The following is a 26,099-nucleotide window of genomic DNA, read 5'->3' on the forward strand; positions in this document are numbered from 1 at the left end:
GCCTTAGATAGCACCAGAGAGCATCTAGAACCCTAGGAATTTCGCGCTTCGCACACATCAACTTTGAGTCTCCCGTTTACTCGAGGTTTCAGTCGGGAGAATCTCCAGATCAGAAGGTACTTTGGGTTGGAGTCTCTGCAAACATACCTGTAGTACTACTGGTAGTAGGAACAGTGGATGCAATTTATCAGTAAATATCTATTGTAAATCTAAGTAGTAGCAGTAGAAGTAGGGGTAGAAGAAGTAGTAAAATTAGTTGTTGTTGTAGTGTGTAGTAGTAGTTACAGAATGATACAGTAATGCTGTGATACCAAATTCCAGACAAGCTTGTATTGCTAGCATACTATCATTGTCATTACAGTTGAACCTCTCGTATCCGGACAAGTCGGGACCGGGGCTCATCTGGATAAGGGATTTGGCCGGATACGGGAGACTCAATGCTTTATACATGTACATACACATGTACTGATGGTAGCCCATTGTAGTACCACATGTAGTAATGTGTATACTGCAACCTTTTTATTGTTACATTTGGGGATGTTTGGGGATGTTGAAATGTCTGAAGGTACGCAGTTTGGAAGGAAATTTGATGTAATGTATGTTAATCATGTTGGAAGTAATATGTAATTCATGTGTGTTTGGGTAGGAGTTGTCAAGTAGTTGGGAATCCCCCTTTCCTCCCGTAATTATTTTTAAAAAAATCACGGCGAGATTGCGTCCGTACAATAGAGAGATCCAGATAAAGGGAGGCCGGATTAGAGAGGTTCAACTGTATTATCATCTTAATTAATAATCTCGAGCATAGCTGTTGCTGAAGTTGTTATTGTCATTATTACCATTTATTCATCATTATCATCATTATTGTTCATGTTAGAAAGGGTAAACTTAGAGAAAAAAATTTTAATTCAATTCCTTATTGTTTAAAGACCATCTGTTTGTTTGGTTTACAAATTTTCAAAAGGCCCTTATAACTGTACTGTTATGTTGTTTTTACTTTTGTGGTACCCCTTCAAAAAACAGCAATTCCCTGAAAGGGCTATCCATCCCATGAGTGGTGAATAAATAAATACAAAATACAAAAAATATAAACTGATCAACTCACGACTGATCCTCAAATTCTGCAAATTTCAAAAGATCTTGTTTCTCTCTAAACACATGAATTTTTCCTTTTCTTAATATCTTTCTGACACTCTGCAGATTCAATCAATTTAACATGTTTCATCAAATTTTTCTCCCTTATAAATTATGAAGTGAAATTCAGAGCTGCCAATTTGAACGATTGTAAAGTAAGGTATTTTCTGCAGCAATGTTCTCCAGGTCACCAAACACTGGATGGTACCTTCTGCATTGAGTACTGGTATGCTGCAGTGAGCAAGATGTGCCAAAAGAAGCAAAGAGATAGGTATGTATATGAAACAGGAAGATCAATACCTATTGAAAGTAAAGGAGCAGGATCTGATTTCCTTGATTACTATAAAAATACTTTTGAGAAATCAATTTTATGACTTCCCTAAAGGGACTGTACAGTACTGGTTGAGGCGGGGATTCATGTTTTGAACATTCCTATGTGAGATAATGAGAAACCTCTTATGGAATATGAAATAGCACGTTATTTTAAGAAGGATTCAACGTTTATTTGATGAAAATTGTTTTCAAATGACTGAGATATCCAAAAAAGTGATAATTATAAAAGACTACAGTCCACGCCTTTTATTAGGATCTCTTTGTTTCACCTTGTTTGGGATATCTCAGCCATTTCAAAACCGATTTTTATAAAATAAACTTTTGAGACCCCTTAGAATTGCATGCTATCTGACATCTCATAGAATGGTTTCTGAATATCTCGCAAAACGTTAAAAGCTAAATCCTCACCTCAACCAGAACGTCACACACCCTTTAATTCTTGGGTAGTAAATACTTTCATGCTGTTATGTGTGTATATGACTTCTATCACATGTATGATGTGGACAAAGAGAATAAATCCATATTTATTATACAATAAATATGTCACAATTACTATCATTACAAGTATAATCATAATCATTTTTGCATTCAAAGTCAAATACAATCACAAGAGGCAGAGCTAATGCAGCCATTGTGTTGGTTTGGAGTGATTTTGGCTCTTGCAGTGCAGTGGCCTGTAGTGACTAATAGAGACGCTTTCTGGGTCTGAAAAAAACAGCACGAGATTAGCTCTTAAAATCCCGCATTCATGAATCACTTGGCTAAAAGCAAAGTCCCCACGGCTCTAACTTAGTAACTTGGCGAAGTACATCACACTCTAGTGCAAGATTGTAGTCTGTACTGCTAACCCAAATTTTACTCCAATCATTTGTACCTCCTTCTTGCCCTTCCTCACTGATAATGATACGACTAACTTCAAGTAAAGTATCTGAAGGTTATGTCTGTCTTCCATTCAAAAGATTATGACAGAATGGTCACTGTTTATTTGTTTGTCTGTTTGTTTTGGTTGTGTATCTAGACATGTAGCCAATATGTATACTGAGCCTAGCAATGAAGACTACCTTAAAAAAAAAAAAAAAATAGGCCAATGAAATCGACAAACCACATTCCCAACAGTCAGGGCTCATTTAAGGCTAGGAGTGCCCAATAAACAGGGGTTGCTAGGCAACAGAGGTATGTTCTTAGCCAGTGATTGCAGTAAAGAATGCAGAGAAGTATCAGGACATACAGGACTAGGTATTTCAACATGGGGCAAATGGCAGTAGACTGGATACTCTGTACACAGCCATTCACCCCAGAACCAAAAACAGGTAACAGTCGCCACAGCTTAAAGGTAGGGGATACCTTTTACAGACCTCCCAAAATGCAGCAAAACATTAAATATGAACCTCAGGGGACTTGTTTAGGCCACTGCTGAGAAATTTGGAAGTCAACAGTTATCTACAATTTGAATAATGCACAAAACTCAACTACTCAGTAGTTCTGTGTGTCAGCCACACTTAAGCCTTTTTGTTGCAGTCTTCTGTATTTTTTATCTATAAACACAAATCTAAAAGTATAAGAGCTGATGTAATAACATATGTGACCCGCGACAACGGTTTCAGGCAAAAGTCGCAAGAGCAAATTCCCTCCTAGGAGGGGTACAAAGATTTTGACCATTATTTTTGTCGATTTAGTTTTTTTGCAGAAATCGAATCTTTGGTATGTTTTGTACATCTACATTAAATTTCATAGCATAAGACTAAGTTTTTCCTATCGAAAATGGAATTTTAAGCACCCTATGTTGGATCGCACTCGTCAGTTTCGAGCTTCTTTCGAATGCCGCGCCAATATCCCCAGCGTTGCTACGGCGCACGGTCTCGCATGCGATTGGCTGGTGCGTCGCATACATTTACATAATTCGGCTTTCGAAGACACCAGTTGCAGCGTGTGGGGAATGCTTTGTCCACGCGTGCACGATTACATGCTCCATTGCTCTTGCTATAGTGGTTTATACGCTCGCTCGCTCGCTCTGTAGTGCGTGCTCTTCGTGTGGCTTTCTGTCCAAACTATTCTACCGCAATGTTCGACAACGGAAGTGAAACAAAAATCGTGTAGCATGACATAATCGTGTGAAAAGAAAACTAAATATTCTCAAATGTGTCTACTTGTACATGTAGTAAAGATTATGACAGCAGACTGACTCAATGGAAGGCAGATAAGAGGAAAGGAGCAGTCACATTTGACCAATTATATTCAAATACTACACGTCAAAATCGCATCAAACTAACGAGTTGTGTTTTTTTTTTTAAATTTAAGCATGACCCTTGCCAGCACTAGCAATTCTGCTTTCAAAAGGGTCGCCAATGATAAAGACAAATTAACCACAATGAAAACGCGATTTGTAAATGTGTGGATTCGCCACCGCTCCTGTTACACATGCACATTGCACAGTCATGGCGTGTGGATGCCATTGCGTATACGTGCACCATACACGTCATGTACATGTACACCATACGTGCAATTATCGTATTCGCCATCTTGAAAGATGTACTGGTAAACAAACCCGAGCGAAACGCATTGTTTTTCGGCTCCATACGCTGAGCTCCGAGGAAGGTGCCCGGGAAATTTGACTCTCTCAGGGAGCCAATCAGAAGGCGATGTGGTTGCTAAAGGCGGGGCTTAACATCGATTGACACCATCGTACGGATGGGTGATTCTCCCCTCGCATCGCCGCTCGGACATTGTCCTTGAGAAAGAGGTGAATCTTCAAAGCCTGTTTTCTCGCAATTTTGTGGGGCTAACAACTTAAAAAGTGCATTTTATTTCTCTTTCTATGCCCACTTATGGTGCCGAAGAATACAAGTGTTTTATATCAATGCAAAGCTTAGGAAATGAGCAATGTGATTCAGTGAAAAAATGAATTTTCAAAATTCCCGACTTTTGCCTGAAACCGTTGTCGCCGGTCACATATAGAGGGTGTGGCAAGAACGTATATAGAAATGTCTGTAAGTTTTGATGAACTTTCTTCACAAAATATACATGATGGACATACATGCAGTGCATGGGTCTGCAAAGCTAGCCTAGTAATGTACTGGAATTTACGGTGAGTCCCATAAAAAATTCAATTCAAAATCTAACAGTCAATAAAAATGTACTAAATGTTACCTTCCACTTTCAATACTTTATGGGAGTTTCTAAAATGATACTCTCTTCAACATACCACTGTATTTATACAACTCTTCATTTAAGGCATGCAAATGGGATTCCCTACCTTTAAAGGGATGGTATAGTTTTGGTTGTGGTCCCAATAAAAGCTGGGTCCCACTTTTCATTAGGATCACTTCTTTTTTATTGATATTTCAGCCATTTCAAAACCGATTTTCATCAAATAAACTTTGAATTCCTCTTCAAATTGTATGCTCTTTCATATCTTATAAGTGGTTTTGGATATTGGTTTTGAAATGGCTGAGATATCAAAACACAAAGTGGTCCGAATAAAAGGTAGGTGCCTCTTTTATTTGGACCACAACAGAAACTAAACTATCTCTTTAACTGTGACAGCCTTGGAGTAAGACCCTTGTCTCAGTTAACCCATTCCATACGGGAACCTGGTGGCCTGTGTATTAAGTCTATATGGGAATTTCAGAATTCAGTACAGAACGGGTCAAAAGAGGTCACATATTTACTCATCTGTATATTTTGCAAAGTTGAATACAAGGGCCTACAAAGAAAAGTATATCTTGCATAAACTTTAATGTCACTAACAAGCTCAGACTACCTAATATCTAGGTGCCCTACTATCATCTATTTCAAATATTTCACTCTGGGTGTGAAGGAAAAGTGTAGGACTATGATGTATGAGATTAAAAAAAAACAGACAAGGAAGTAATTTATAAAGTCAGCAAACCCGCTGTCTGATACAGTATACATTGAAGGTTAGCTCCAATAACAAATCTTGCAATTCTATACTAAGGACCCAACTACAGTTTCAGTAAATAGTCTCGCCATAGGGTGTGTTCAAGTTGTACATTTACTCTTCTTATTCTTTCTGGGTATTTTCCACTACCCCCCCCCCCCCGCCTCTTTTTCTCCTATCCCTTGTACCAGTTAAAATGCAGTAATATAAGTAACACATCCTTGATGCGGCCTGCTGCTGAATATGGGGAAAATAGGTCATACAGTCATGATATGAAGGAATACCGCAACACTCAAGTTTCAGCCGCAGGACAAGTGAAAGGACTTGCAAAGGACATTAACCATAATGATAACGATGACCATAATAGACATATCAGCAGTAGTGATGATGATGGTGTTGTTGATGATGGTGTTGTTGTTAATGATGATGACGATGATGATGATAGTGATGATGATAATGACGATGATGATGATAGTGATGATAATAGTAATTTCCATACATTTAGAGAAGCAAAAAGATAAACCGAGTACTCTCCTGCATTTAAAAAAAAAATAAAATTAAATTACTGCCTTGGATGAAGCATGGATGAAGGTAGATCATTATAACAGTGGTTACTGCAAGGAGGGGCTAAAATGTAATTTTTTCCCTTTCATCTATGCAAACTGCTTTTTAGCAATAATTTAAACAGGGAGGAATAGCTGACGCAAAGAGGTGCATCTTTGCTCTTCAGTCCTGAAAGAAATTACTGATTGGGTGTTTGTTTGTTTTTTTATCACTGTTCCACAGCTTTAAACAAAACAAAGAAAAATGCCCAAATCGGCCATGGGTACTTTAGTCTTACACGTCGGCATTTCAAGGAGTGATAAAGGAGGAAGAACAAGAAGTAAAATAGCAAAAAGGAAATTGTCACAAAAAGAGTCACAAACAGTTTTGTGAAGGCTGGTTATCATGCAAAACAATAGAGGGAACACATATATGTAGTACGTCATCACATCACCCTTATACAGTTGAAGATCATGACAGAAGAAAAATGTGTGTCACGCTAACTTTGGCATTATAACCTTTACAGATTTCGAACTTTAATTCCATTTTAAGATATTTTCTTTGTATTGATATAGGGCAAATCACATATTGATTCAAAGCTTAGCATCTGACAAATTCATATCTGCTGAAAACCAAAGAATCATTATTGAATATTACTGTACGAGCTGAAATTTTTGCGAATTGCTACTTGGAGGACATTTTCGCGTGTTGTTAATTTCGCGGTTGTGAGGGTCTAACTGAACTTAGTTATTCTAGCGTTGTTATTTTCAGGTGTTGTTATTTTCGCGGTTCAAAGGCGATTCACGAAATTCGCGAAAATAAAACCACAGCGAAAATTTCAGCTCTTACAGTATATGGCCTACAGTATGTGATGATGCACCACATATTTATAGATGGCCCTCTTGTACAGCACATGGAGGCAAGTGGTGATATATCCCAGCCCACATTATGAGATACGCTCGAACGTATTCCGCTGCACCATGCATCTCCCCTGTACTTACCTGATGATGACACACTGGTTCTCATACTCGATCAGCATGTTCCGATACATGTCGTCTGTGAGGGCATACACGTGTGGGGGGTTCTCATAAATAGCCTGCAAAACAAAACAAAAACAAAAACAAAATGGCGCAATGAATGCCGGCATAGCAAAATTTGGTAAGAATGTACAGTGCTGTACTTTATGAATTCGCCACATGGAATTCAGTATATGATATGGGGAGAGGATCAGACTTGCAAAACTATCAACCAAAAATGACATTTTTTTATATTTTAATGTACAAACAATATGAGGGTTGTGAAGTAATGGCATCATTACCTCAATCACGACATCTAATTTGCATGTAATATGCTGTTGCAATCAATGTTACTGTTCGTGAAAAATCCTTCCTGATTTCAAGTCTGATTTTAATGAAATGTCGAGTAGCTTTTCTCTGAAAAATGTACTCACGGCTCCCTGGTACATGTCAATCTCCTTGTCTGTGAAGTAGGGCATCTGCTTGAAAGGGTTGACTGATATGAGCACAGGGCCAATGTAAGTCTGGCAGCTAAATGGTTAAGGAAAAGACTCAATATCTGACTGAATCTCCCCTTCAAAAAAAAAAAATGTTTGGAGGGAATATCACCAATGCACAGTCTTTTTGCATGCATATCATGCGTACAATTATGAGTATGTATGATAACATGTATAAATAATAGGCGTTTTCACATCAGCCTGATAAAAATCCAAGCTCCAGATATTTTCCGCGATCGCAAATTAGCGCACTATTTCATTTCCTATTCACATCAGCCCGAACATTATCAAATAGCACACTAGTTCGCATTAATTATGCTGCTATTTCGGAAATTTCTCCGAGTTGGACTCAAGAAATTTTCTAGATCAGAGCGATAATTTGTATTCACATTATCAAATAGCGCGCTATTTCGTGATCGGGTTAATTTCCCAAGTCAGAAAATATCAAGCTATTTCGAAACATCGGGCTGATGTGAAAACACTTAAGGAATATAAGGAAGTGGGAGGTGATCTCACGACAAGTTTACATGGATATTTCCTAATCATTAGCAATTAAAGTAAAAGACAACAACAAAAAAATGTTCATGCTGATTCTCATTCCTAGGTTAACATTTGGTGGATTGAATTTGAATGCGGACCTCTGGCTGAAAGTTTAGTATGGAATCCTTGGCTGTGCTTCTATGGGTTGAGAATACTAATAAACCAGAAACAAGTAGTGTGCGATTTGCCTATCCTCACCCTCCCCATCCCATCCATTTTTCTCTCTCTCTCTCTCTCTCTCTTTTTTTTTTTTTTTTGGAAGCACGACACGAGCGGTAAACTGTCCTTTAATCTGCATGTACGATTCCGACACTGTCAAGTGTCTGAAACAAAACCAGCGAGGAACCGGCCGCCCATCATACCACATCATAAAATGGTAACTGCACAATCTCACTCCAAGAAGCGTGTATATGCTCTGCAGAGGTTCTTGTCTCCTGCAGTTTACGATATTTTTCCATGCAGAACGGCAATCGCCGATCACTATTAACTGCAATTCCCAGAAAGGTGATTTCCTGCTGATACATAGGAAAGTAAATGACATCACAGTCAGAGAAGTGCGCCCAGGCAGTGATAGAGAAGGGCGCTGTGTGACCCAGTTTGCAGGCTTTGCTGTTCTCGATCGGCAATTAGCGGGATAATTCTGTACGTGTGAACAGTTGCAAAAAACTCGAGATTTTGAGTGCGATCGATCCCTATCCCACTTATTTGGAGCATGTGAACGGTTGCAAAAAATCTCGAGATATGGAGCGCGATCATCATCCCGCTATTTTGTACGTGTGAACCCGGCTATTTGTACCTCTGACATCTTTACCTCTGACATTTTTACCTCTGACATCTTTACCTCTGATATTCTTACCTCTGACATTTTTACCTGTAATATTTTTACCTCTGACATTTTTACCTCTGACATTAATACCTCTGACATATTTACCTCTGACAATTTTACCCCCTGACATTTCTACCTCTGACATTCTTACCTCTGACATGTTAACCTCTGACATCTTTACCTCCTGACATTTTTACCCCCCTGACATTTTTACCCAGGGCTGATGTTTTCACACGAAACCACCAAAACATCTCTCAGGCATATCCAGGGGTTTGCTTGCAAACTGGCTCCTGTATGTGGTGCTCCAACATCAAGCAAATAACGTCTTATTATGTATCAAAACAAATTTGAGGAAAAAAAAAATCACACCATTAAAATCGAAACTAACAAACCAAATCAATCTCTCTCGGAGGGCTAGTCCATCACTTCCTGCATAAACGAATGAAGATGAGACATTACAGTCTGCCTAACTTGATATATGCAGAGAAGAATACAGTGTCATTCCATTTGATAGCTGAACAATGTTTCTGATCATTATTGCAATTATATTAGATGCACTATGAGATGTTAAAGTCGAGGAAAAATTGCAGAGTGAAACCATGTCAATCCCTTCTGCACAAAATCTTTGCAACCTTTCTCACTTTTAATAGTCTCAATGACAGGATTTAGAAACAATCATTTTTCAAAAGGATGACAAATACCTTAATACAACGCGATGAATATGTCTGCACATTTTAATTCCTTCTTAGTGTCAAACAACTAAAGATACACACACTGAAAGTCCCACTAAAGGTTTGGAAGAACTGTGCAATTATCCTTTAGCAGAAATCCACAATGCCAAGTGCTCTGTAGTGTGGATTATTTTTGCCATAGTGATGCATTTCTCAGATGACATAGCTTGTATAAGCATGCCCTCCATACAGACTTTTGATATTACAGGTAATAACTTCCTGTTTTGCCAGGGGGCATTCTATGAAGTGTTTTGTCAGATATTTTGTTTGACAAACTGTTATAAGCTACTGAAACCCTTGCATCTGATTGGTTGAGAGCAAAATTGTTCGACAAATTTGTTGGGACAAAACGCTTCATGAAATGTCCCCAAGGTCTCTTCTAACAATATCACATTGTAATGTAGCCAGCAGAGACAATAATACATGCATTTGACAGATTTGACTAGTCCATGACATCCTATCCATCCTACTGCCCCCCCCCCCCCCCCCCCCATGATACAAACACAGACCTGCACATAAATACAGTTGTACCTCTCTTATCCGGATCTCTCTATTATACGGACGCAATCTCGCCATGATTTTTTTTTTAATAATTACGGGAGGAAAGGGGGATTCCCAACTCCTTGAGAACTTGAACTCCTACACAAACACACATGAATTACATATTACTTCCAACATGATTAACATACATTACATCAAATTTCCTTCCAAATTGCTTACCTTCATACATTTTAACATCCCCAAACATCCCCAAATGTAACATTGAAAAGGTTGCAGTATACATATTACTACATGTGGTACTACAATGGGCTACATCAGTACATGTGTATGTATATGTACATGTATAAAGCATGGAGTCTCCCATATCCGGCCGAATCCCTTATCCGGATGAGCCCCGGTCCCGACTTGCCCGGATACAAGAGGTTCAACTGTACACACAATTACACACCTATTGTACTACTGTACCATTTAAGTATTTTATTTATACCAACAAGCATGATGGAATAAAGAGGGTTATTTTACTCTTTGGATCTCTGAACCCCACAATTAAAGAAAGCTATATACAAATATTCAATCACACACACACATAGTTGACTATTAACGCAATTTAAGGAAGTTACTCGATTAAAAGCCACTGTTTGCCACTGTAGTGGCCAATTTCCCAATACAGTGTACAGTCCCACTCTGCTAGCTCTGGTTGTATGATGATGCTCAAATGTATCAAAAATATTAATGTTGATGATTTATTTTACTGCCATTGTCTATGGGACACATTTAGCACAGTAAATCCAGTCAATTGTAGTACGCATACAAGGATGACCACGGAACTCAGATTTACAAACTAGAAACACAACTTCAGACAGTGCCTTCATTAGGCCATTTACAATTGTAGAACCATACCTGTACCGTGCTTGTTCCTTACACTGGCCACCAAATACTATGCGGTATATGTACATGTATTTTTTTTTTCCAGCAGAGACTCAAAGGACAAATACAATGTATTTGAACCAGAAAATAAATGTTTCAATATCAATCTTATAACCATTTCTTGCAATAAAAATTAAGATTTCAAGCTAAATCAAAGCAAGTGTAAATACTTCTTTCATATGTTACAGTTGAAAACAAATCTATGTAGATATTCAATCATACATATTGAACACATTTGATTAAAGTGTTCAAGGAGACTACCAAATTTAAAGCCACTGTTTACACTTTCATGGATACTTTATTACAATTTTTCATGCTAGTACAACTCACCCATTCCCTGTGGGAACCTGGTGGCATTTTGTAAATCATCAAGGTCTCAGGGGATGTCAGAATTCAGGATGAAATGGGTTAACATACCACTAGAGTTCTCATGAGGTTCAATGTAAGTTGTCTATGTTTTGCACAATGTGGCAACACTCTCAAATAGTTCCAAGGGATAACCAGTCTTTTGTTATGTTTGCATACAATGCAGCGGTTGCCTGATGGCAAACAATATAAACATATTCGGCCTGTCATACTTGATTGCAGCAGTTCTAAAAATAAACCTCTTGTGGAAAGCAGGTCTGGACCGTGCAAACATGACCTCCCGCTGAGTATTGCTTCATATGCTATCAAAACGACCATACACTATTTAAGGTAAACAGATTTCAAGGTAAACCGTACGCTCGCAACAAAATAATAGTTTAGTTGAGGAACACGCAAAGCTGTTGGTTGTGATCAATTCAAAGCCATTAGGATTTCTGATTTTGCGCTATTAACGAGGATCAAAACCATAAATGCATAATGTGCAGTTGTGTGTTTAGACTGGAGTTTTGATGAGCTCGCTGCAGAGCAAACAAGGAAATTCTCATCTGGCATAGAATGATTACCCTGCACTGAATGAATTAACCCGAACTATTAATGAAACCGTGATTTGGGCTCAGGATAATCACCCAAGCCTTGATTAGTTTGCACAATAATACCCAGCGATGGATTGAACCAAAGCTTCTTAAAGTTCATAGCTTTTCAACTGACAATCTCATCTTCCTAAAACTTCACTGATGCATCAAATACTAGTATTTCTGCAATTATGGAATCCACAAATATGTCTACATTAAATTTCCTGCTGAGGTTAAAGCTGCTATTCCAAAAGGTAGTTCACACAAATGAGGGCAGCATACAACTGTTGATTGTTATTTTCCTCTGACAGAGAGCCAACTTCATGTTTACAAGCAAAATCAGCAGACAATCACTGTCTATGCCTATTTATCTTGGCGGTTTGCACTGTATGCCTGACAGATTCCTTTGTTTCCTTAATCTTTCTGTATCCTACTGTAGTTCCCCATGTTTGCCCGGTTAAAGAAATCTTGTGCTGGAGTCAACGATCTGCTATTTACAATGTACCTAATTCTGCCATTAAATCTGGCACTGGTGAATTAGCACTTTACTGCATTCCGTAAAAAGTCAACAGGAATATATTGGTTAAAGAACATGCCAGTTGCTACAATACAACTGTATTTAGGGTACTGCAAAGCAAGATATATTCTCAGCATGACATTTTCATGAATTGAAATTGACAGCCTTCTTCATAGCATGAAATTTTTGTGAATAGCCACTGGCAACCCATGCATTTACATCTAAAATAGTGTAGACAAGAACACTCATGCTCATTTAAATGTAGTGAATCTTTGTTCTCGCAAAATTCTCGAAATTAAAATGCAAGCGAGCATTTCCGGTTTAAAAGTAATATCTGTTGTGTTTAAGATGCATGCCCATAGTTCTACTAGAAAGGTGACAAAATTCTAAGTACACGATGCTCAGACAACAGACTGCAGTCCTTAAAATTCTTGTAGAGTCCTCCTGCAGTTAAACACTTGTAATGCTGAAGGTAAACTGCACAGTATTATGTGTACACATTTAATTTTCAGAGCACAAGGACAGTCAACAGATTTGACACTCCGAGACAGATTTCTGTTTTCCAAATTGCAGCCAGAAAAGGGGAGGGTAATGACCGGAGATGCAAGACTTCACCATGCAGACCATTAAAGGGTGCTGAACTTGAAAAGAGGTTGTTGTTGTTGTTGTTGTTGTTGTTGTTGTTGTTGTTGTTGTTGTTGTTGTTGTTGTTGTTGTTGTTGTTGTTGTTGTTGTTGTTGTTGTTGTTGTTGTTAAACCTGAACTAAATATTAAAGAAAGCAGTGGAGCAGTGAATGACAATTGTCAACAATTTAACAAAAGCATTGCCAATTTAGATGTTTAACAGAGACCTCAAAATTCTGTAGGAATGATGGGAGAAGTGGTTATGCCCCAATGGCATTTTTAACTGACCTGCCACTGAATTCTGCAGTCTTTAGATCTTGACAATTTACACATCACATCAGAAAACTCATAATACAGTATTCAACACCAAAAATCAACATACACCTTGTACACTCACGAGAATCAGAATACTGTACGAGCAGAAATTTTCGCGGTGGTTTTATCTTCGCGAATTTCGCGAATTGCCTTTAAACCGTAAAAATAACAACATGCGAAAATATTCAACGCGCAAATAACTACGCCGAGTTAGACCCTTGCAACCGCGAAATTAACAACATGTGAAAATGTCCTCCAAGTAGCAATTCGCGAAAATATCTGTACGCGAAAATTTCAGCTCGTACAGTACTCTGGCAACTTTTTCTGTTTAGTGTTAAACGTTGTTGCAGACCTGATGTACGAAGCATGCATTGACTACAGTATGTATACATTGTGAAACACAGGGATCCTGAGAAAACAGAGTCAGAATGAAATCTGGAGACTTGCAGGATATCTAAAGTAAGCAGGCGAGATAAGGTTGTGGCCACTGAAGGGGGGGGGGGGGGAGAGAGTCCAGGCACTACCTTTGCTATCTACAGGACAGTTTCCTGACTCTAAACTTAGCCTTAATTTGACGCCACATGCACGCAATTACATGCAATTACCAAGGATTTTTGTTTTCTTCTCCGAAGTAAATCCAACTGTGATAATCTTTTGGAGCGGTTGCCCTGCTAGTGGATTCAGAGGGTACTGACACGTAAAAGACAAGAAGGAAGTTGTGTGTATAAATCTCACAGGTTATAAAAACAATGATGTTTTTCATACTAAGACTCGTGAATTCATCACAAATCGATGAAGAATGTCCTTGTATACTGCCCTCTTCCTCTTCCCTGGTTCTACATTCTTCACTATTCATCAATTTAAATATCCATAATTTCACTCTTCTGTTTCTTTTATTCAAGTGAATGAAGTCAGTCGCATGACATCCTCCTTTAAACTCTCAGGCCATCTTAACTGGGTTTGAAAACTTGCAAAGTTAGGGTAAAGGTTGGCTAGCAACTTAGCCAAATTCCACAGGAAACTTGGCAAGAAACTTTGCAAGACGGTGTTTTGTACTAAACAAGAACACACATATAGTAGAAAACTTGCAAAGTTACTCATGGGAATTCCATATCCGCTCTTCTATGAGCGCGTGTTGAATGAGTAAACTGGCCATGCACAGTTCTTCCAGAAACTTTTAATCTTTTTTTTTTTTTCATCAGAGCTAATTTCACAACTTTTCATAGTTATGAAGACATGCAGTATAAAACTTCACAAGTTTCATGTCAGATTAATATTATTATTATCTTTTTTTATCTTTTTTTTTTTGTTATGACAATGTCCCTGACTTTGGAAGCCTTTCGGGGGAGAGTCCCAGATATACAAGTCCCTGGAAATTTGATGTGTTAATTTCATTACAAATCCTGTGCCAACGAGGCATTATAAGACTTCTAGAAATAAATCAAGGACATGAAGTAACAGTGTGCAATGCTTGATTTATCTACACTGTAGATTGAAACAACCCTCTGCTAATAGCAAATAAGCATGCCATACATTTACATTCTGGATAATATTGTATCAGGGGCTGTAATTAGCTAGTTTCATAACTATACTGAGGGACCATATCCTCATCAATAAATGTAATAAAGCCTTTGTGTGAAACCATTAATTCAGATTCAAACAGCAATTGAACTATTAATTGCTGGCAAGAACATAACCATGTGTCACCTTTAAACATAGAATTATTTCAGAACAATAATTGCATCAACAAGTTATGAATGCACTTTCCCATATCATGCAACTCCAATTATAAATAATATACGTGTAGTTCTTGGGGCCAGCAGTTTTCTTTCATGATATCAAAATTTTGCTACAACTGTACACTACACATAAAAGATAAAAAGTACAGATCTATGATAATTTAGAGACGCAAATTTTTACTTGAAATTGTAAAGAGAATTTCGTTATAACAGTGTTTGTCTTTAACAGCAGTACACTAAAATCCATCATGTATTCAATTCATCAGGCTGACAGACATTCTAGAGTTTGAAACTTGCAATATCTATGGGTACATGGCTAAACACGTAGCATGATATAATATGAAGATATATTTCCATATACTGCAAAACATGATATATTCACCGCATTAATTTTTTTTTTTGGAAATTGGAGCTAACAGCCTTTTTCGCAGGATGAAATTTTCGCAAATTGCCACTGACGTTCAATGCATATATAGTGTAGACAAGAAGTTTCGCATGTATTCTAATTTCGCAAATCTTGGCGCTCGCGAAATTAAAATGCACGCAAACATTCCTTGTGTTACAGTACACCCTCATTCAGTAGAAGACAAGATGCGGGTGTGGAATGGATTACATAACCCACACATATACAATCTATATGTACTGTATTTCCTGGCTGGAATCATATATCATATCACTTTGACTTGTTCTCATTATTTTGAATGGTTCTTTGCATGCCCAAGTCATACCAGTCAGAAACAAAACCCTAATAATGGTGTAGAATTTACTGTTTATATGTACTTCAGTAAGTACGTAGATGCTGGACAGAAACTTTAAAGTACTAAAATGTCAAGCACCTTAATAACAAACATATCGATCACAGCAAATAGCTTTCTGTTCAAAAGAATGTGATACAGATATAAACCAGGGCTCCACACTAACTTTTTTATTTGGTGGCCCGATGGGGCCACCAAAATCATAAATTTCAAATTTTTGGTGGCCCGAGAGAAAAATTTGGTGGCCCCCAAAACAACGAAAAACATTAAAATTCTTGCTTTTTTTTTTTTGATGAGTCAAATATTCAAGTTTTATCATAGTAAGAATTGGAAGCTGGACATGTCTACTCATAAATAAACCTCAACAAACTCGCAACACTCACTCTCAGGTACTCATTCAGTCCTTTTCATCCATCCTTTTAACAAATTTAACTGCTGAATGGTAAGACTAAGTATAAATATTCATTGACAGGCACATGGGTTGCAACATCTTAACATAAATAAATGACACTTTTCAAAAAAAAAATTGGTGGCCCGAGGTGGGCCACCAAATTTGCTCTTTTTTTAAATTTGGTGACCCGACTTTCAATTTTGGTGGCCCCGGGCCACCGGGCCACCGTTAGTGTCGAGCCCTGTAAACCAATGTAAATGTATACATTTCTAGTCTGGTAAACTTGGTGTTAGCTGGACATGATTTCAGCACAGACACCTTCCCGCTTCCCACTTGAGCTCAAGAGAGTACTATATTGTATATCAACTGATTGAAGTATGAGAAGGAAATTGGAAAGTTCAAAAGTGGTTGATAGAACTTTCACACTTTGCCTAGCCACCATTTGGTTATAAAATAGAAACCTTTGACTTTTGTGGAATTCCTGTTGAATAAAACCTTATGTGATGAGTCATTGGTAACAAAGAGCACCTAAAACCATACAAAGTATTTCCTCAGGGATAGGATGTGAGTTTCACAGTTAGAACCACACAGCAATTTTAGAAAAATATGCACACAACAAACACACTCACACACATGTTGTATTTCTACAACAATAGCCCTTATCAACTGAGATAAGCGGAAGTGAAATGATATTCTACAGAGATGAAGAAGGAATATATGTATTATAAGCTCAGAAGTGCATGAGCAGACAGAAGGTAAGTACCACAGATGCCCAAAAGACATTGGACACCATGTCCAGGAATTGAAAAGGCACTAAGGCCCACCAACCGGCAGGACGAAGAGGAGACAGTTAACACCACAGATGCCTATTCCTTCCTGCATTAGAATCAATTGCTGCAGTCTACGGTATCACATGACTTTGCGATTTTATGAATAGCAGAATTTTGAACAAAGATGATACCAGTGAAATAGAATATAAAAGGACTCAAAATCAATGGCCAGAATGCACAACATTTATGTAGTTCATATAATATGATTGGCTTAAATTTCATGGACTTAAAACAGCCACTAATTACATGCAGGCATATATCTTAAAAATGTGTGAGTGAGCTTGTGTTCATGTCATGTCTAAATTTTGGTGTCTGTACGGTATGTGATTCGATATACTCATTTCAGCAGTTTGAAATGTTTAACCTGTTGAAGACTAGTCCAGAGTATACTTGGGCAGATGTCTTGGGAAAATGCTTGCTGTACGTAGCAAAATCAGCTCGTCCTCAATGGATTAATCCTCAGTGAAATCTAGCCGATAAGGCTAACTGACACAACATACAAAATGATACAAAGTGATACAAAATGTGTACCACATTCATTCTGATGCAAATGCACCTTTTATTGAAAGATGCATCTAAGCTGGCACAACTTTGCAATTCAAGTATGTATTACTACTTTTGAAAAAAAAAAGTGTTGTAAGTCAGCATTAGCTAGCAAGGCCAGCAGTCAGTAGAAATGGTCAGGAAGAGGAACAGAGTCGGGCCAATTAGAAACTGATGCCTAAACCGACACCACTCTCACAGTTCATGGACAATTCAAGCTAAATGATGTCATCAGTGCAGCCTGAAATTGGCAGTTCTCATGGCCAAATTTGGGTAGTTAGAATGTTATGTCACCTCACTGCTATAGACATATGTGTGTGTGTGACAGAGGAATGACTTGCAGATGTTGCAGTAATGTTCACTATGGCCTTTTATTCTCCCAAACTTTCGACTGTGTAACCAGTCTTTTTCAAGGGCTTGATGAGACATATTAAATCCTCTTATTGAACCACATAATAATCACAGACATTTAAAATGCTCCACTTACAAATGAAATTCTCTCTTAAAGTTTGCTTTTAAACAAAGATCCAAAATGCCTTCACATTTTCCCATACAGTGGACTCTACTTTAAAGGTCTCATATTCACATTGTACATTCTATTCACGCCCAGTGCAAATGCGGTACAATGTCTGTATAATGATTTTATCTAATATTTTCCACTTGTTGAACAGTGATGGAAAATGCAATGCATGAGGCAGATTATATGACATTTGATCCATGAAAGAAGTCAATCCATCAATCCACTCATGCAATCAATCACCCACATTGTGTCAAAGGATACGTAAATCAAGTCATCCAAGAACCTCTTCTTCAGGTTGTCAACGATGGCGCCCTCCTGAATCTTACTGAGGAGCACCATGTCCTCCACCCCACTCTGCTTCCGCCCTTGGCTCTGCCAGTGGTAGGCCTGTGAAAAAAAAAAAAAAGAAAAAAGAAAAAGAGAATTCACCATCATCTAGATGCAACAATGTTGGCAGCATTACAGAATGACGCACCGTGCCTTTATTGTAAATGCCACCTTCGCACTAACTTTGCGCAGTGATTTTTCATGTGAGTTCCACACAGACTCCACACAGATAATTTTACATTGTACGTTTTTTGATCTGCAATGAATTCTCCCAGACTATAAGGCAATGACACCTGTTGAAAATAGCATACCAATAATAGATGGTATAAAGACACTCCCCCCCCCCCCCCTTGCATGGCAGTAGGTACAACGGTATACCTCTGTCTGCAGGGTGTATCCATAGGAAGGGTGGTGCAGGAGTGAGCACTACCAACTCATCAGTGACCAGTATGCACACATTCATAATCGCGATTTCACCTGAAGAGCCATTTTTACCAGTGCCTCCCATTGAATCAACACTGAACTATAATCTCTAGCTAGTCAAGAGGTGAGGAAGGTACCTTCACTAAAGTTTCGTTAAAAAGTTTCATGCAATAGACATTTCAGACATTTCAGAAATTCATCTAAGAAATTCATCCGCTTCACTTCACTCAGCCCCAGGTGCTCTTGTTCCAAATCAGTCTAAAAGGGCCTTTAAAGTATGAAAGGGGTATCATCTACATACAGCTGTATGATAGCCCCTTAATGACAAACCTCTTACTTTATACTACATCAGGATTCTGTGTAAAAGTAGCTTTAGTGTGGAACAAAATCTGAAAAGGTTACTGGTTACTTTTTTCAAATGTTTGACTAACTTCCGTTTTTACATCAAAAGAGTATGAATTGTATAAAGATTAATACACAACATTTTTCATACAAGGCTCCTTCCATCGATAGCAGGCATTCACTGTCCAGTTTATTCAAGATTGCCAAAAAGAACTTTGTTTTATGAACCAAGCACAAGGAAACCATAGTCAACACCAACCAACATCAGTTTGAGGCAGTAGAATATTTGAAGGGAATTATTTGACGCACATGAAACCAGAAAAAACACAAATGATCATGATTATTTATGTGATCTATTGTATTTAAGTCTCTTTATAAGCATGAAAGCACAACACAAATTTGACTATTTTTAATAGCATTGAACTCCAGGTACAGCTGTACATGTGTATGATGTAAACACATTGGTCACTAGTGACTACTACGACAAAGAGACAAGCTCTAGTCTTAAGTTCAATCCGTATTATCAGAGCACCATACTGCACAGACCATCATTCACATAATTTATACATCACTCTGTGGCATTGAGATTGTTGCAAAGTCATAGGAAATTTTATAAAGAGAATGAATCATTAACAACTTCCTTTGTACATGAATGATGAATATCTCACTAATACACACACTCCAAACTATGACTTTATATGGCACAAAATTCACACATCACAGAAATTGAACAAAAATATAAAATGAGTGGGTGTAACTGATAAGTCCACTTTGAGGGGATATCACTCACTTTGATTTCCTGCTGAGCGTAATCTTGCAAACACAGAGGGCACTTTGTTTATTGAATCATACATTTTTATACCACTGCACATAATCTGGTTTACCCTCTTTTTGTTCAGCCAATACAGAGCGTAATCCACACAGGAAGACACAATGAGCCCCCTTTGCGTTTTCAGCTTCACAAGCCTTATCTCCTTTTAAACAACTTCATTCAATACCAAAAAGAGAATGTACTTTATGATCCTACTCCATTTCCTTTTTCATTTCCTCCTCCTCTTGACACATTTTTCATGTTCCTAGACCTTCTGTACTACTACCACTCTTTCTATTACACTACCACTCTTCTTACTCACTACAAACCCTACTAATGCTCATTCGGGTTATTGCTACTTCTACTGCTACAAATGTGAACAGTTGGTGCATATCGTACGCTCCTAACATCAGTGCTTTGTAGTGATGTGCTTTGGACAACCCTTTCTCAATCTCATTTGTATATTTTCTCTTTCATGGTGAGAACATTGAGTCACAGCATCAATTGCAATTGCCTACATGTGTACTGTAAAACATGATACATTCAAGGCATGAAATTTTTGTGAATTGGAGCCGACAGCCTTTTTCGCGGCATGAAATTTTTGCAAATTGCCCCTGGCATTCAATGCATATATCGTAGACAAGAACTTTCGCGTGCATTTCAATTTCACGAATTTTGGCACTCGCGAAATTTGCGAAATTAAAATGCATTCCTCGTCTTACAGTAAATAGTCAGGGCAAGTGCACTCCTGTTTTTACTTGTCCAGCAGCAAATTGCAATTGCCTTATGAATCTTTGAATGGACTTGTTGTTTCTCTGCATTGTAGCTGTACCTGAGCAGTTTTATGCACCATTGTCTCCAAATGAAGATTTATGTCATGATAAACTAGACATATCGCTACGGCTACTGATATGCCTCCGCCATAATGCATGGTTCTCCTAATAGGTCTATAGTACAATGTCTTGACAATGTGTGATGACAGTTTCACACAACTGGCAAAATATTAAAAGGACAGGTTTGACACAAATGTGCTGAATGTTCACTTTCCTAGAACTAGGTTCAATTGGATGAATGATTAAAATGTCAGAGTGCAGGTATTTGGGGAACTGATGATTTTTACTTGACTTTTGACCCTTTTATAAGTTTATGCATTGAGTAATTTTCAAGGTATTGAGGAAAAGTATAATTTCAGTATCAAATGGGAAAATAGCATTATCTAAACCTGGCCTTTGACCTTTGACCTCACAGTTCCAAAGAGAATCACTGTTAGGTTGAACATGCATAAATATGTAAGTTTCATGATGATACCTGGAGTTACTTTCGAGATATGGAGGAAAAAGTGCAATTTAGCACTTTCACTTGACCTTTGACCTTTTGGCAAGAAACTTCCCCAAAAATATATATTGGGTAATACATGCCATACATCAAGTTAAAAAAAAAAAAAACCTTCAGGCATATTGCATTCTAAGGAAAGTAGTGATATTTTGAGGAGTTGACCTTGACCTTTGACCCCCTGACCTTTGACCCACGACCCCAACTTCCCTAGATAATCACTGCCCATCAGTACAAGCATATATACTAAGTTCCATGAAGATACCTTGAACCATTTGCGAGATATGGAGAAAAACATGAAATTTCAATTTTTTTTTCACAAAATAACCTGTGACCTTTGACCTTTGACCCTGTGACCCTAAAATCCACACAAAGTATTATCCCCCAAGGATATACCCTCATACCAAGTTTGATGTAAAACCACCACACGGTTCTTGAGATATCGACAAAAACAAAACGGGACGTACGGACGTACGGACGTACGGACGTACGGACGGACGGACGGACGGACGGACGGACGACCCGAAAACATAATGCCTCCGGCCACTTCGTTGCGGAGGCATAATAAAAGCTTTACTCCAAGATTCTATTCTGAGCTACACTGTATCTGCGGATCTTAATGCACACATTCTCTATCATCGCCTCTCATTACGTAACAAAAACGACTACAGAAGCAATGCACAACGTATTAATGTACAAGGAGGTTCTTTGCGATTGAAAACCTGCGGACTACCTCGTGGCATTTCAAAGTGGTCAATTGCTCAATATTAGCCAAACACTAGGCAACAAATGCATTGCACACATCTGACACTTATTACAATCACATGTACAGGAGTGGACAGTATGGGATACTGTAGGGGGCTTTGATTCAATAAGAGTCACTTTTCAGTCTATGCAAGTATATTCTGTTTATCAATTCAACTTTTCAGATCTGTATCAATGTGCTTAGAAATTTATGTCCACATCAAGCACTATATCAAATGTCATTCATGATTATTATTATTATCACTATTATTGTTACCATGACATTGTGTTGCAATAACTCTCTTGACCTGCTGTTCACTGTGTCGTGTAGCTTTAAATGTCTATTTCAAAATTACAGCTTTTGAGCAGAAATGCATACATATCATACACAAGTATGTATTCCTTGTACTGGCTTGGCAATGACACACTCACACATACACAAACATCACACACCCAGTGCATGAAGATTGACTTAAATGGGCACTGTATCATAATGTATCAATGATTAAAAGCAAATGAGCTGATCATAATGTACCGTACAGAGAAATACAATGCGATATGATATTGGTTCATGGTATGGTTGTCGATATGATAGATCACGAGTTCAAAGTACAATTGTCCCATCTACATGTACCTCATAAAATGAGCCGGTGAGACACCATCAATACTTTCCCAAAGGGTTTGATGTACATAATTGTACGTGCACTTTATTCAGCAATGTGTGCTTTGTTGTCAAGAAGAAGTTTCCCTTGTCATCAAGCCTTGCTAATCTCACTTTCACAGCAAGGAACATCGCATGCCTAGCTTTTTTCATCCAATATAGCTATCACTTGATGCAAAAAGTAATCCATCAAAGAGTGCAGTCTTAACAGAATACACAACATACTTTTCGTATAATCACACAATTAAGAGTGTAGGCACAACCACAAGATTGATTCAAGGAAGTTAAAAAACGGTCATGATCATAACCGAAAGTCTGCAGATATGGGATTTAAAGAGTATACGTCAACCACATTCACCCACAGAGCCCCATCCAGTACATACACTTTGTACATCATATGGCAATAAGGCATGGAAAACAAAAGGGATAAATACTTGAATTACCACAAAAATAATAGTCAAAAAAACAAACAATATCTTACCATTTTCTTTTCCTTCTGTGGGTCTGGTCTACTGAATGATCTAGTCCTTCCAAACTCCCTCAGGACATAGCAATTTGCTCTCCTCCACTCTGAATTCCACTCTTAACTCCCCGTCTCAACTTGGCACTTCATGTTCCGACCAACAATTAAGCCTTTAGTTTGTCAGTGTGATGGCTGAAAAGGTCTGCACCTGTGGCACAATGAGTGAGAAAGAGAGAAAAAAAGACTTCATTAATCAGAAGTGTCTATATATAATTGTAGTTCAGTCAGTTCACGCAACTGCAGTACATACATACTTTGCAATGCAACAAACGTCTGCAAAGGAAATGTCTTGGACTGTAAAATGTGAGACCAGACTGCAATAGAAACTTGGACATTTGTCAACTGATGTATGTTTCAATTGTAACAATCTCAACATTCAATCTCTGCCTGAATCTGATACGCCCACAGACACGAATGAAGTCTCTTTATAGGTTATCAGAACTTCTAAATGATCTCGTATAATACCTACAGTATATTTAGGCATATACATCGTGTATGTACGACGAAAAAGATTAAACATATTATGCATAAGTTGTGCATGTGTACATAGAAAACAGTTCATTAACTTTGAGGTAAATGACGATCATTTTTCACATTTCTTATCAATATTACATTCACTGTATTGCCTGTAAACACTTGTAAACAAACACTTGGTAATTATTGAGCATTCAAAGACATCTAATTTCAGTACACAGATACAATACAATAATAGGTCAAAGAAATGTCTAGGTAAACAACAATGACAGAGTGCATGAATGCATCAATCAATCACCCACCTACGACTTGTGTATCTTTCTTTTCAGGTCTTTGTGATGCCCTCGCTCAAAAACAGACTAGAATGAATTCAAAGAATAAATCCCACACAGTAATCTCACCTACAATTCTGCCGACACACTTGACTGAAGTGAGCACAACACTGGTTGTCCCAAAACAGCTCCCTTCAAACAGCCTACTAGTACTACTAGGTGCTTCTGTTTTTTGGGGTATAGCGAGAATACTGGCAAGTGACACTCTAGTAGTACACATTGTAAATGTGTACACTTCCGTAGTCCCTAAAGTTTCACTGCACAGAGCAGACTCACTGTGGTTCCGTAAGTGAGCAAGTTCTACTTCCTGATTTGTCAAAGCACTGAAGGATGCTATAGAACCAGCATTTCCATGACCCAACAATATAGAGGCTGAGTTAAAAGGTGCATTTGATTGACAACCACTGAAGCATACCAGGGCTGTTCAAATTGATCCCCCCCTCCCATCCCCCCATACCGAATCACTGCTTGTCCGCATGAGTTCAGTGTGCTGAGCACTAGGAATTTGTTGAGGACAAGCTGATTTTGCTACAACATGCATGTCCCACAGACACCTGCCCAAGTATACTTGGGACTCGTACAACTTGTTATCAAAATATCACAAACTGTTGAACCAAAATATTCAACACTGACCTCTCGACACTGTACATGAAAATGTACATGCATAGGGGTACTATTTTTGCTCTCTGTGCCTCCAAGGTGCAAAGCAGATCTGTGAAAATTTGACTGTAATAGGTATATGAAGAGGATACAACCTATCAAATGCTTTTACAGTCTATCCATGCATTCCCTGGAGACTTCAAGTGCTGTCTTTTAATAGCTACATGTACAAGTATGTGTATCAAAAATGTCCCATATCTGATATTCTGCATCCATTTTTACTTTTGAGCAAAAAATCATACTGTATACACTGTTATTTTCACGTACAGATATTTTCGCAAATGAGGAGGTCATAGACATATTCGCGAGATGTTGTTTTCGCGAACTGACGCCGACGCTAACGTAAATGCACTACTACCCAAGCGCATGGAGACATTTTCGCGTGCTGTTAAATTTGCAACCTAACTGTGCTTTGCGAAATTTGCGAAAATTAAACCCTCACAAAAATAACAGCTTATACAGTAGGTCATTCATGACTGAAGTTACAACATTTATTTACTCCATGTGATCCGTTATTTCAAATTCAAGACACATCTTGATTACTGTAGGTCCTATAGTGAGCACATGATATGCTCATTTCCACAAATATGGAACATGGCCTCATCTATGACCAAGATGGCTGGCTACAAGTACTTTTTTGATAGCCATGTTGGACACCATTTCATGACTGTTCATCCTCTACGTGCCCAGGCAGCTTGCTTAACTTGCGAAACCTTTTCATCAGCTTTCAGTATGAAAAGCTTGACTTGGTTGTAAAGTTTAGCAAGCTCACTCAGGTGTAGCAATGTGCCTCAGTCCAACAGGATGGCCATGGTGACACAATGGGGATTAGGGGGATTAGGTAATCTCTATTCATTGACAGAGCAGTTTCCAGACATCTGTGCCTATGGGGAAAGAACAAACTCAAACATGAGCACCAATCAGTGTACAGAGCAAACCTAGGATTAACACTGATGTATTCAATCTATTATTATACTTCCTAAACTTTGGTTACATGTTTCCTTGAATTTTCACCAATCTACTGCTTCTAGTTCTATTATAATCAACTTCTTTCAAGGAATTTCTTCCTGAGAGGCAAAAATCACCCTGTAGCTTCCTTCTGATTGTTCAGAATTGAGATAAACTGGTGTAATCACATTCTCAACCATCCTCTTTTTTTTTCTCTCTTACACATGCACATGGTATACAATTGTTGTTACACAAACATACATTCACACACACACACAAACAAACAAACAAACAAACAAACAAACAAACATGATATACACAGATGCACACACTATCTCTATCTCTCTCCCCTATACTACAGGCACTGGATGATTCTGTGGGGATGATAAGAAAAGAAAAAAACCTGC

General features: G+C 38.1%; 1 protein-coding gene across 1 annotated transcript in view; it reads right to left on the reverse strand.

Moving 5' to 3' along the window:
- LOC139721220 (unconventional myosin-If-like) overlaps window positions 1-23,587 on the reverse strand; it is a 113,784-nt gene extending 90,197 nt beyond the window's left edge. The window contains exons 1-5 of the mRNA XM_071632543.1: window positions 23,533-23,587; window positions 23,237-23,426; window positions 18,377-18,502; window positions 7,356-7,445; window positions 6,907-7,001 (exon numbers count right to left, since the gene is read on the reverse strand). Coding sequence (XP_071488644.1) covers window positions 6,907-7,001; window positions 7,356-7,445; window positions 18,377-18,502; window positions 23,237-23,239 — 314 coding nt within the window. The 5' untranslated portion in view covers window positions 23,240-23,426; window positions 23,533-23,587. The remainder of the gene's footprint in view (window positions 1-6,906; window positions 7,002-7,355; window positions 7,446-18,376; window positions 18,503-23,236; window positions 23,427-23,532) is intronic.
- Window positions 23,588-26,099: the final 2,512 nt, after the last annotated feature.

The sequence above is a fragment of the Diadema antillarum genome, unplaced genomic scaffold, assembly GCF_040938485.1.
Source record: "Diadema antillarum isolate AM-2024a unplaced genomic scaffold, OU_Dant_1.0 scf00000140, whole genome shotgun sequence".
In the NCBI taxonomy this organism is placed as follows: Eukaryota; Metazoa; Echinodermata; class Echinoidea; order Diadematoida; family Diadematidae; genus Diadema; species Diadema antillarum.